General features: G+C 44.0%; 1 protein-coding gene across 2 annotated transcripts in view; it reads left to right on the top strand.

The window, feature by feature from the left end:
- Nucleotides 1–7,358: 7,358 nt before the first annotated feature.
- HGTX (HGTX homeodomain transcription factor) overlaps nt 7,359–13,908 on the top strand; it is a 40,565-nt gene continuing 34,015 nt past the window's right edge. For both annotated transcript variants that reach the window (XM_022808639.2, XM_086990479.1), the window contains exon 1: nt 7,359–9,312. In XM_022808639.2, the coding sequence (XP_022664374.1) occupies nt 8,547–9,312 (766 nt within the window). In that variant the 5' untranslated portion in view covers nt 7,359–8,546. The remainder of the gene's footprint in view (nt 9,313–13,908) is intronic.

Below are 13,908 nucleotides of genomic sequence, written 5' to 3'. Positions count from 1 at the left end.
ATATTATATAATGGAAATAGAACACTCAAATTTCGGTGAAAATCAGTAATATTTGATGGTTTTCGCCGGATCAGAGTCCCATGCTGTCTTCCTAAGTAGATTAAGGCTGTGCAAAGTAAAGTACGATCCGTCGGCGTGGTTAGGCCATGTTTAGCAGTGCCTTTGCAGTGTCGTCCCGTGCATGTCTAGCTGGCGAAAGGCCAATGATAGGCCATCAATGGTGTCATTGTCGGTAATCTAATTATGATTTGTTTTTATGAACCCATGGACGGGTATGGACACAGACAGCGCAAGAGAACGAGTGTGCTGTCTGCGATAATCTATCGGGCAACGGTGTAATCGATATGCAGTTACAGCAGCAAGTACGGTCGTTGACAAAATAATGGAATCTAAAGTAGATTACGCGATGGTAACTAGGTGAACAGAGAACAGAACTCGAGAACGACCTCAGAGCAAGCTCAAGGCTCAGTGTAACAGAATAGATGGCAGTTAGTTGAGCAAATTCAGAAGACCAGTGTATCAGTGTTAAACAGGTTGTGCACTTGTCTTCAAAAAGGAGAAGGGAGTTTTTGGACTTTTCAGAACGAGCTGACAAAAGGTCAAAGTCGTTTCATGTCTGTCTATTTACTATATGGAGTCGTATGTGTATGTATGTATGTATGCACGTTTATACAGAGAAGATAGCTAACTTCACTTGGCGAATAAACAGCCACGCTTATGAGGCACGCAAACTCTTCAAAATGAATAAAATCAGGCATGAATCATCGTCTGCATCTGTATTGATAGGCTGTGTAATAGATCTGAAGAGAAACGAATGAACGAGCGAGAGAAGGAACTGCGACAAAAAGGGAGCTAATGGCGCGTGCCTAATGACTTGAGAGACAGACGCTTCTAACCCGTTCATTGTTGACTTCAAATAAAGCACAGGCGACCATAAGTTCAGAGCGACCGGGGCAAAATAAAGGAATCTAAAATGCCACATACTATAACAGCATAAACGCATAGAGCTAACAAAGTACGGTAGGCAGTCAATCTGAATTACAGGCCGTCAGTGAGGGACAACTGAGAAACGATTCATAGATGCAACGTAAATACGTCGTACGATAAATTAATAGACATGTCGCGAATAGGTTTATAAGATAAGCAAAACAACTAGCTAAACCTCACTTCGCTCATTAAGCTTTTGATTAGAAATGGGATGTGTCGGTATGTTGAGTATAACTACTGTAATTCTTCTAAGAGGCTTCTCGAAGCCAGAGACATCGTCATTGAAAACACGATAGTAGAGTATCTTGGGTACGGGCAAAGGTTTAGATGCTTGCGTTACATTGCTCAGCACAATTCACCGACGCTTCCATCGATCGATTTTTTAAATACTTGAGTTTAAAGAAGGTATGGATTTACATGAAAGACATCTCACCTATTCTAAATAATATAATAAAGCAAGTGTTTTTAATCATAAGGGATGTGTCTAAAAAGCTTTAAGATGAAGTACTCTTTCGTGCATGTATTGAATGTTAGAAGTTGCGCTTTCCTGAATGAAACTCCGCGACCTCTGGTTTAGAAACTTCCGAGGCTCTTGCCTTGTCTCAGTTCTTTCATTGACTAGACTAGACTTATACGCCATATGCTCTTTCACATTTAACTAATAATGTAGTAAATCTATCCTTGTTTTACTAGCCGGCACATTGTCGATTTATCGATCATCTGTCTGTACACATAAGTGACGTCCGAAAAGTTGGGCGGACCCATAACGCTCAAACTGCGTAGTTTGGTTTACTGAACGAATCTTTAGTATCAAATTAGAGCAAAGTGCACCAATCAGTCGCTCGGGTTTTTTGAATAAATTCATTATAGACCCCTTCTAAGGCGGCAGTGCTCAGTAAAAGTTGTATACCACGTCACAGGGATGAAGGACAAAGCTCAAGGAATACTGACGGTCCGTTAGCGGCGGCAAAAATTTTACTAAGGCGTTTTTTTTTTTTTTTTGCTATCCTATTTGTAACGTGCCCTGTTGGGGTCGTAGTGTGAAAAAATCACCGACAACGCTGGTCAACGAGTATATTCAGTTTAATTCTAGAATATGATACTAGTCTTAATCGTCCCGGATCCTAATACAATTTAAAACAGTCATTATATCTTACATGCCTGTGGCAATTATTTGTGAATTCGAAAGAGGAAAATAGTTGCGCGTGGTACTTCTTCTGCGCTTGCCCTATTGAAGGATGCCCTCTTCTGACAGCAGGCAAAATCTCGTCCTGGAGAGTGCATTTTCGAAAAGCCTATAAATCGTCTTAATATTTTGTATGTTAGAAAAAATAAAATTGCCTATACCAGACAATGTCGATTAGTGTATGTTTTGTACAAGTTAGCAAACAGCCGGTGCTCGATACGATTCGTGAGTTGATTTGGAGAAGAGTGGTTCCACGTAATATAAGCTATCGAAAATGATTCTGTTTCTCAGCATCGATATTGCTCTAATCGTACTTTTCAATATAACAGTTCTTCATTTTTTTCAAATTGTCAATTTTTTAATCTTCAAACAGATGTTGCCTCTTTCAAATTCTCCGAGATTCAAAGTAATCTTCTCTTGATATTTGTCCACTAACGCCATACTGATATTTGGCCAGCCATCGCCGACCCGATTGTATCTTGAATATCTTAGTATCTTCAATAAACGAAGATAAGTGTTTCGCTCGTGCCACTCACCCTATACTAATATGAAACTAGCGAAAATCCCCAATACGTCAAAAAGCCGGCGTCGAGTGAATGCATAGGATCATATAAGGCCAATTGGAGTAGCAGTAATAGCGGTACCTTCGGTGCCTGCAGCCGTTGTCACTGCGACTGCCTTTCTTCGTTCTCATTATCCATCTGCATGGCTATTTGAAAGGCCTCGACAGGCTGCAAGATCGAATTTTTGTTCGTCCTCTTTACAATACTGCACGCAGTGGACGAGATAGGAGCAGGACAGACAATAGGACGCGCGATTCCCTTCGTCGTAGATTCGTCATTGCTAAGTACTACTTAATACTCACAGCTTCTTTCACATCCACATCCCATGGTTCTATTTTTGACCTTTGTACTTCAGGTTGTGAGGTGTTAACGTGCTAGAGACAGACACAGGGAGGAAGTTACAACAGCCACGCTGGCTCCATGTTCCACTATCCCAATCAGGCATAGTCCAGCATCGTATCCTTCGTTAGGAGTACCGAGCATATTTGTATCTTCGTCCATCAGCAATTCCAACGGTCGTCAAATGAATGTCCTGCACATTATCCCGTATGAATATGTATTGGTACCTCCCTTTGCTAACTCTATGCTTTCCACTCCTGCAGCCGTAGACCTCGTTACTGCCCTGAGTATAATATGGGGTCCATATGGCCTTCGTCGATGTGTAACCGTTACCGCGGCAGTGGCCTAATCCTGGACCCACATGCGCCAACGAAGGCGGTCGTCGGTTTCGCTTGTTGACGCTATCGTGCTCAAAGACAGGGGAAGAGAGAAGGAGAAAGTACACGAGCGATCCTGGCGCTTTCTTCTAGCACGCAAAGCTTCCTAGTCTACGTTATGCGGCTGTGACATGTGCCGCCCCGCCGGACTAAAAGTGGATTGGCCTATACATACATATAGGATTAGATGTATAAGGGGCAAAGTTGGCTCTAGGGAGCGAGGGAATATATGAGAGAGGGAAAGCAGAAAAAAGAATGGGGCATATGTGACAGATGAGGACAAAAGGAAAATGGGGGAGTGCTTCAATTGCATTCTCCATATCAGTCTCCCATCAGTTGTAGAAGCCGCGACAGTGAAAGCTCTGACGAACCTTCCGTTACTCTATGCTTGCGTTACGTTACTCTGTGCGGCGCAAACTTCCGTTGTTTCCTTCGCAAGAAGCGAGAACCCAAACAGATGCAGTCGTCTGCCTATCGACTCACTGTATCGATCCCTTCTCGCCTTATTGCTCGGACTCATATAGGCTTCATCCTTCCTAGTTGATTGGGTTCTGTCTAAGTTCCCGTTCGGCTCCTTGGACGCTCTCTCTACCACCAAAATTTCTATTTTCTTGCTGGTTTAGAGTTTCGTTTTTTGCAAGGGCTTGTGAAAAATATTCCCCTTAGCCGAACGCCTAAAAGAAGGTAATAGACTCTATGAAACAGTGAACCCATGGCAAATTTCGAGGAATGCAGCGCTTCTAAATTCTGCTTCTTCAGATGTTGACTCTAATAATCGCCTCCCCAGACTCATAAGCACAGGGGAAAGAGGCAGAAAGACGGAAAGAAGGTAAGGAGAAAGCTCAGACTTCTCTCAGATTGAACTCTTTTTGCACAGCTTCACGATGAAGAGGACTAAGAGATGGCCACGATGGTTGCTGTAGCAGAAAGGGACTGAAAAAGGGACGACAAGGACAATATTGGAAGCTTTGTTTCTCGTGGCAGCAGAGTTACCACTTGCCGGCGCCTTTTTCTTTCCGTGCCAACAAAGCCGTCATTGCTGCTCTTGAACACACCCACGCTGTACGTAAAATAGCATGCCCTTGTGTGATCCTCCGTTTTTTGTTCTCGACCGCTTTCCCACTCTCCTTCTTGCTATTGGCCGCTTACGCTTTTCGCTACAAATATTTTTTCACAAACCGGTGTGGCACCCCGACGCAAGCACCGCAAGGACCAGTCAACACGAACTCTGAACGCGGGCCCTTGAGCAGGCCCTCGACCAAAGAGCCGATACTTCTATGTGGGCGGCAAGAGCAATGGAAGCTGCCGAGCAGTAGGGGGTGGGGGGGGGGTAGAGGAAAAAGTAGTGGTGCAAGCTATGGTGCTACCAGCCATGTGGGCTTGTTGGCCAGTCTCTCTCAAGACCGTTCCGAGTTGAGAAAAAGAAGCGAACGGAGCACGGAGGCGAGTGGCGTGCACGGCGAGGCAAAACGGCCAAGGGTGGAGTGCGAAGCGGGGGCAATCTCTGAAATTGTGGAAAGCTGCCGGCAAAAGTGGAAAGAAGTGGCGTAATGTATATATCGTGGATTGGGTATAGCGTCGAATAGCAGTTACGGAACGGACGCAGCAGACACGGATGAAGCGGACGTTGGCGCAAGCGAACGAAGGCCCATCTGTCGATCCTTTCTCGTTTCAGGATGAAAATGAAATAAAGTAGAGGTTTTGCTAGCACAGCTGCTTCTTTTACTGGGACTACCGGTTTATTTCTTCGCTTGAAGAAAGGCAAGTGGGCAAACTTGCTAGCAAACGGCCTGGCCTTGATATTAGCCGATGTTTTCGACCCGCCGAAGCGAACCCTTGAGCCGAAGTCACCAATTGAGGAAGAGGGGCGGCTCTTTTCTTTTGCCTTGGGTTTTTTTCATACCCATCGCCGTGCGACCCAATCCACGACGCTCGCTTTCACTCGCTGTTAGATTTTTTCTGGCTATTATTGTCTCAATATTGATGAAAGACAGGGCACAAGAGTTTCAAAGATTTGAAAAGAGCCAATAGAAACGGTTCGAAAAACAAGGCTATGATATTCAATATGATTTCATTGCAGTATAACTGCCATTAACGTCCTGCGACTAATACGAGATCTTTTCCAATTGACCAATATGGAAGAAGACGTGCAACGTGATTCGGAAAGACTCATTGAACGATAACAATAATTTTCACAGTGGGCTTTATATACAAGAATATATGCATTGTAGACTTATGTTATAAAGCGTTCAAAGAAAAACTATTTCCATTAATTGCGCAGTCTCTGTCATCGCGTCTTTTTTTTTATGAAGTACGGTAGACAGGAGAGATTTAAACGAAGAGACTATTATTATTTGCGCTTTGCGCACAAAAGCATAGCTTTTTCAACGCAGACTAATTAGTAATTGCTAATTAGGCAAAAAAGTGTGATTTTTAACTGTCTGAACCCACTACTTTTTAAATATAACAGTGGTCGACCTCGAAAGTACGTGCATTTTTATTCTGAGTGCACGCAGCCACTCTTCGGAATATCTACTTCAGTGCTGTATAATGAACGTGGTAGCTAAATATGGTACAATTATACGTTACCTTGTACCGTCTTTCGACTTTTATACGCGCTTCTTATCGCCCTTCAACGAAGATCTTGACACAAATAAAAAAACGCCTAGCCTACGGACGTCTGGGCAACAACAACAGCATCTACAGTTCAACCTAACTTCACTGACGGCCCAGGAGAAAGCAATAGTGATTCACAGGCCGATCGCAGCGAAAAAAACCTACTGCATTTGTTGCTTCTTGCTGCTGCTGTCATTGTTGTGGTTGTTGTTGTTGCTTCTGGCTTTTGTCGTGTCTGTTTTCCGTTTCGTCATTGCTTCTCGAGATTGAAGACTTCTTTCTACTTCCTCTTCCTGTTCGTCTCCTTCTCCTCGAACCTGAACCCACTAAGCGTATCTCTACTGCTGTGCAATGGTAGCCAAGGTGAAAGGCAATCCGGGAAATATATGGCATACATATGTTTGCCGTTTCCAGTGCACTTTCGTCTGCATCGATGACGCCGCCGTCAGCCGCGCGCGGAAACGGTGGCGTTTCCTGCGCTGCTACCATCGCTGCCACTACCCCCAATACCCACTGAAACAGCAGTCGCTACTACAGCAGCCGTTATCGGCAGACCCCCAGAGAGCGCCCGGTGGGGGGCGCTCTGTCCTAGCTGAAAATATCGTTCTCGCCGCCTGCCGTCCCCCTTCACTATTTTTCTCTTTCATAGCGACTCGGGCCCGGCGGCACGGTATACTGTGCTGCCAACGACAAGCTCCGAGCTACGATGGGTGGTCCAGCTCTTTAACGGCTGGCTGCAATGCTGTCAGCGACAGAGCTCGGCCGGTTCCTTGCTTTCTAGCCGGAAGCCTTCGTTCCTTTCTTAGTTTAGTGCTCAAGGCAAACATAGCAAGGAAGAGAAAGAGGCTGGCTTGTTCGTTCAGTGGTCGGTACATCTACGGACGGTTGGCGACGGAACAGCCGTTCGCTTGACGGCTTTCGGTTGCGCTTCACGCGGCGGAGCTCGCGCCGAGAAGGGGCTTGGGCTCGCGCAGCGCTGTGTGTTGTAATGCAAAAGTGACGCTGCTGCTGTTACGGCGCTACCAACAGCAGCAACAGCAGCAGCATCGCTATAAGACTACACGACCGGCCAGGACCAAAAAGATAGAACGCGAGCCCTCACCCCCTGTCGGGCGCTCCTGCTCGGGGCTCACTCATCTAGTTTTGCTCCGCCCTGGTCCGAGTTGCGGCCGCGCCTCCCGGCCAATCGCTGCTGGCATGCTATGGCCCCGCCTTCGGCCAAGCGGCAAATCATTTTTAGATAACATGAGAGCTTTTTTCTGTACTCGTCGTCTGTCGCTGTCTGAGAGTTGTGTGCTTGATCGCTCGCTTCAAGGAGAAGGGAGATTATTTTGAAGGCAGCGCCAGCAATTGAGATCGAAGGCTGAGCGCAACCAGCATCTGAGACCAGGCGAGCTCCCGGAGTAGTTGAGCACCCGCCAATAGAGAGTGGTCGTCCCCGTGATGGTGGCCGAACGCGCTCCAGCAGCCGCGCCAAATCACGCACGCGACGACTAGCGATATTAGTACCACGCACTAGCATTACCACCGTTACTTATACTGAGAGGGACAGGAGGACTGGACGCCTACGGCGAACACGAAGTTGAATAAAGACCGAAGACGAAAAAACGAGATAACGCACTGCACCACTAGACGGATAGTGGACGACTAGCAGACGTCGAGCCTTAGCGAAGTGCAGTCTAGCGAAAGCCAGATCGTACGGTATTGCAAAGCAACGAAGTCCTCGGCATGCTTGGCACTCTACGTGCCGCTCTACGATAGAGCTCGCTGGTCGTATATTGCTTGTTGTTGTTGTAATTGCAAGAAGTGATCGGTGACGCCTTCACTCTCGTTGTAAGCAAACCTCAGTTTCAGAGGTACCCGCTTATAAGGACTACGTCAGGATACGTTCAAGGACCACGTTCAGACCTAAACATAGAAAAAAAAAAAACAGTGCGATAACCTCCTGTATCATCAGCTAACTCACGGATTGCCAAACGCGGGGTACAGCATAACATATTGAAGCAAAATTTTACTTAGCGGAACCATTTCCGTAATGAAGTGTTAGTGCCAAGATCACATGTGTCGTAATCAAGAAATGTTGAGGAGATCGACGCTTGGCAAACGTTGATCGCGCATTTTCAATACGAAGGAGGCCGATATCCTTTCAGGGTGAGTGATACCGAGTGTGTAAATTTCTTTGCCTGTGTACACTGTTGTGCCTGTGTGTAATATTCATGCTATAAAAATACGATACTGATCGTAGAAGGATTTTTCACCGCCATTACAAAGAATTGATTTCAAGGCTAAATTTATGGTAGAGATACGTGGGCGTCACTTGCCAAAGTCAGCTTGTAGTGGAGATCGTGTTAACTCTTTTATTATTGTTACTCTCATACATCGTGTGACCAAGTGCTGCATATTGCTTGTTGAAGTGTCTACCAAAAAGTGTTCACCAGGCTAAACACTCAGCGCTTCGCGCTGGGCGATTTAGACGCAATGCATTCAAGTTTGGATATGCTTCACAATCCCGTTGGAGAACAATCAGTGACATCCGAGGATTCGAACCACAGTGAAGCTAGTCAGCATCTTGCTTCTGCACTTCATATGACATCGGCGGGAGGCAACCCATTTGGACCTCATGGGGGCCAGTTTTTAACTTTTGGCAATCCCTTTGATCCGTCAGGGGCTGGCTTATTTAAGGTTCACGATGACGGCTCGGGCCTGGTTGACAAGAAGCCGTTCGCTGACCAGCTTCATGATAAAACTGTGGGAATGGGCTTCTTCAAGCAACACATGCACATGACTGCTGCCGCCGATTTTCGCGGCAGTAGCGAACCCGACCATGAAACTGATCAAGATCAGGAAGACCATGATCACGATCACGATGAAGATGATTCGAAGGGCCGCGACCGTAAAGACGCTAACACCCAGCTAGCTCTTAGCAAAGACATTTTCCACGAGCGGATCTCTGCTTTCAAGCACAATATCTCTGGAAGCAAATCTGCCTCCGTAGAACTATCTGACAAAACGTTTGAGCACAGTTCTCAGACCAGCATCAATTCAGGTACCTCACATCGGATAGATGATATCCTCTCCAAGCCCTCAGTTTCCCCATGTAGTGCAGCGATGCAAGCGGCTGCATGCGGACTGCTGGTTCCATCACCAGCTGCACCAGCAGCCTGGAGTAATCCAGCAGCTGCACTGTTTCGCGGAGCAGCGCTGGCAGCTGCGGCAGCTGCAGCGGCCCACCATAACACGCAAGGTTAGTGCTCTGTTTTTCTCAGTGATTCCTATTGTCATTACTCAGTTGTTGTCTCGTGAAGAAAAACGATCACCTGAACGTGTCTTCTAACCATTAAAGTACTTTCTAATACGGTTTCTAATACGATAATAACCGGTAATTACATATAAAGGAGCAAACTTCGTGGAAAGCTTACTGAGTGAAGTTATATTTTGGATGGAGACTGAGCTATTTATCGGCAGCTTGCTGACGAGTTGTTTTTACTGCGATGTTTGAGAAAATATATGGGAGCTTCCGCTTATGGTTTGATGTTTCCGCAACGCTTGAAATAACGGCATTGAATGGTAGATAAATATGAATATTTATGTATTGATATTGCTAGATGTTGCGCGTTTTGAAGCATTTTAGATGAGTCTGCCTGTGCGGTGAGGGTAAGTGGATTCACCATGATGAGACCTCAGATTCGCGTTTGATCTGAAACTGGAATTAATTACCAGTTGATGACGAGCTCACTCAAAATGGCGTCACTGTCTTTACATTTTCGCTCTGTAATATATTCAAAATGTTCCCCACCGCGCCGTGGGCCTTCAGTTAGGTTTTTAATTACAGTTTTCGCTATCAATCAATGCTACTTGTGTAACTTCTTATGCAACTTATTGAAGTTACCCTGTATTCGAAAAAGATAGTTGACTCTCCAAACAAATCGCATTAGGTATGCTTTGTTCCTATTTCGCTCTAAGAATATCAGAGATCCGGGTTGCTGCTCCCCAATAAGTTTAACTTCTTCTAAATTAGCTTGTGATTTATTTATTGGTAGCATAGCGTCTGATTATATTTTAAATGTTCATATATAGAACCCCATCCAGTTCTGCTGTTACAAACGATGTATTATCAATAAAGTATAACCCTTCAAATAATCCTTTGGCCTTTAAAGAAGTTTTCTAAAAGACTAGTTTATAAATAAAAAAAATAAATTTACTTCCAAGTAATAACTTGCCCTCAATATGGATATCTAACATCTCAGCATTCTGTCTCAGTTTCGTGGTAGCTATCTAACTCAAGCTAATTAGCTTACCTAACTTATCTCAACGCTAAGCGAATCTGGCGGACCTTGAAATTGCGTAGCCTTTGAAATACGCGTCCCTAGCAGACGAAATTCGACAGCTAAATACTCCAGTCGCCTAGAAACATGTGATTGACGACTAATTGAGGTTACCCCACGGGGGAATGAGTTCAGAAAGAAAAACATATTTTATTCACAAAATTAACGCTCGGCAGTAAAGTCTTTGTTTCTCAATGGCTACAGGATTGCGAAAGTTCGTCGACCGTTGATGGAGACATTAGGCTAAAACCCTAAGTGAAACCACAGTAATCTGAATGGCGCAAAAATTTCAACAGTGGACATCAGAGTGTCTAAGACCAACGAGAAGGTAATCGCCGCAGTTGAGGAGGCTATTCACGAAGACAGAGCTTGAAGTCCAAGGGCTCTGTTGGCCAAAACTGGCATTTCACATGTAACATGTTACAGAATTGTAAACTAAATATTCAAACCGCAAAAGCTGAGTAACAAATAGGTCCCGCATAAATTGATTCCAAGCGAGTTGAAAATTCTGCGTGAAGTGATAAAGCTTCAATAGACAAAAACTCGCTTAAAACATACGGTCGGCCTACATGGGGCATGATCCATCTTTACTCCTAAGCTGACAGGAAGCAGACGAACATATGGCGCCACCTAGGAGAGACAGAGTTCTATGGCAGTGTCGAGTAGATTCGAACGTGAAATAATAGTAATATTTACAATGAATATCAAGGACATCTGCTAGTATGAAATGATTGCCAAATACAAGATAATGAATGTTGCCTACTATCTCGAGTTTCTTCATGGACCGCTGTGACGGCAATCAAGAGTACGCAGGCTAGTTGCTTAAGTACAACTCCAGGTTTTATCACCAAGTCTTAATTACTTTCTGGGTTGAGGAAAGAAGTATCGAAGGTTGATTTCGACCTTATTCTCTTAAACTAACCTCGTACGGTTGTGGGGTTTTCTGTGCCCTAGAGAAGGCAACTGATCGAAAACCATATCCTATCATAAATTTATTCGATGTGTCGACTTATCGCGAGGTCGTAGATAGGGAGATTACGCATGGAAACGCAGACGCTAGATATATTGCCGTCCGGAAAGTGCCGGCCCGCTGGGACAGATGTCCAAAAAATAAATGAGAATGTCCCTAATACATATTAAACCGTCATTCTAGTTCGACGAGTCAAAAAATTATTTGGCTTTAAAGTCCACCGAAGTCGCTTATAATAGCCTAATACGTATGCGGTCGACATATTTGACTGACTGTAATTCTGGACGGTGCCGGTAGTCTGGGGTTTACCGGTTCGGTTATGCGGTAGATCGGTTAAATTTGTATTTAGTAATTACTCGACATTAAATGTAATGATAGTAAGTAAAATTCATCCTCGTTCTCTGTTTGTACCTGGTAGGAAAATGGACAATACTTTGCGCGATGCAAATCGGATCCTTTTATATAATATAAAATATATCTTATAGTTCGTTACAAAACCAGCTCTCTTTCGCGATGAAAAGCTTGCCTTTGCTGCTGTTGGCGCGTCTATCTTTAGGCCCAGTTTTGAAACGAAGCTCCCATATGTAACACTACAGACAGGCATCAATCACAAGTTGATAATGTTATAAGTTCGGATAATTCTGTCACCTGCAAAGAACCCATATCCAACCTGCTGGTGCTAAGTTTTATAACGAGCGTCACTCTGCAGCGAGTGGTGCGTCAACAATATACATACTCCAGTTTTTTGTGACGAGCTTTCCTTTTACCCACCGACGTGGGTATTGGCACTAATTCAAAGATCGGCATAAAACATTCGACCTTCAATCGTAATGACAAACGCTGACGATACCATAAGAACTGTGAAAATGTGGACAATGAAGACGAAGACGACATGGAAAACCGTTCAAAACAATCCGGACGGTCGGAAAATGATTATGCGAGAATACCATTTTCAGCTGATGGTGAATTATGTGCTTGTAAAAAAACCTCTTTGTTCTTTCGGCGCGCATGTAATCGAACCTTCATATATTTTTTTGGTAAGGCCAATCTATAACTACGATGAACATCAGTTGTACGAGCCTGCCGCGTCCGTATATGATTTGAACCTACAAAGGTCTTAGAAAGAACTAAGTTAGACACTCTCTTTTTGGGTGCACAGTGAACTGAAACTCTATCTCAGTCACTACCTGCAGTAATCGTGGAACTCCTGTGTTGTCAGTTTTCGCATATTATTCACGTCATTGTCATAGAGTATATCGACACTTGATTGAACAAAAGAAAAAAAGCAGTGCTCAAAGGGATCCTAAATAAGCAATTAGAAGGGTCTCCTCAAGACATGTTTATCGTTTGAACATGTTAGAATTCGAATAAATATGTCATACGACACGTCGATTTCTACTGAACAACGTCGAAAAATTTCGCTAGGAATAACTTCGAAAATTACTCATCATTACGTGAAGGTGCCGGTATTACAGAACGAGTATCAGTGATATGTAGCAGATGCTTCTGTTATTTACACGGTCGTAGATATGAAGGTACAATTAAAACCGCACCCACAAAAAGCCTTGACGATATTTTCGCAGTTTCGAAGTTGACGTACGCCATGCGGCTATTAATTATATACGATATTAATTTCAAATACCACTGGTGGTTGCTATCTTCTAGTGTCTCTCTTCGCAAGAGGATTTTTGTTATATAATAGCTCGCTGCTTAAAAGAAAAATGGGTGTCAGTGAATCGACATAGAAAGTAAACTATCAGAAATGCAACAGATACGTTTGAACGCGACTTCACTTTATGGTGATTGTTAAGTTCGCAGCTGAAACGAGAGGAACTCTTTACTTTCCAAAGAAATCGGTCTACATTTTTGCTTCTACCGATAGGAAATCCCGCACTTAAGTAACTATAATCATGGATTCTACACTTCTTCTTGTTCTTCCACTTTCATTTTAACCCATTGCGATTAGTTAACAGCTTAAGGAGCACCAGTTCATTCTACGAAGAAACCGTGGAGACTTTTTATGCACGGTCTCGATCGATTGTACTCAACAAACACTACAATTTGTCTGGTCCTTAAATACGGACACAAATGCAAAACAGGTGTTTGCCTGTAAATGTTGTCTGAGTGGCCTTTAGGCACAATGATACCTGGAACCATCGAAATTATATACATATACACGAAATACATGAGCTATATCTAATCGGATTACAGTGAAATCAGTTAGAGAATCAGAAAGGCCTACAAGGGTAAAGGCTAAACAATGGAAATTTCGTAACTAGGTTAAGACGCGCCACCAGCAAAAACTTAAACGAACGACTAAAGCGAGCTGGGTTAACATAGCCTTCGCGCCAATATAGCTAAAGAAAGCGGTTTGTATCATAGCCTCAAAAAGGTTTGTCTTTTAATTTTACAAAATATTGTAGCCGGCGCATAGTAAAAAACACAGCATTTATATTCCAAGTTCCCACTACTTGCAAGCTCTGTATGAACGGTAAGAGAAGCTATGTCCTTTTTAAGAGCACCGATCCCTCCGGATTAAATACCT

The sequence above is a fragment of the Varroa destructor genome, unplaced genomic scaffold, assembly GCF_002443255.2.
Source record: "Varroa destructor unplaced genomic scaffold, Vdes_3.0 BEIS01000005.1, whole genome shotgun sequence".
Classification (NCBI taxonomy): Eukaryota; Metazoa; Arthropoda; class Arachnida; order Mesostigmata; family Varroidae; genus Varroa; species Varroa destructor.
This window is presented reverse-complemented; position numbering and strand designations above follow the sequence as displayed.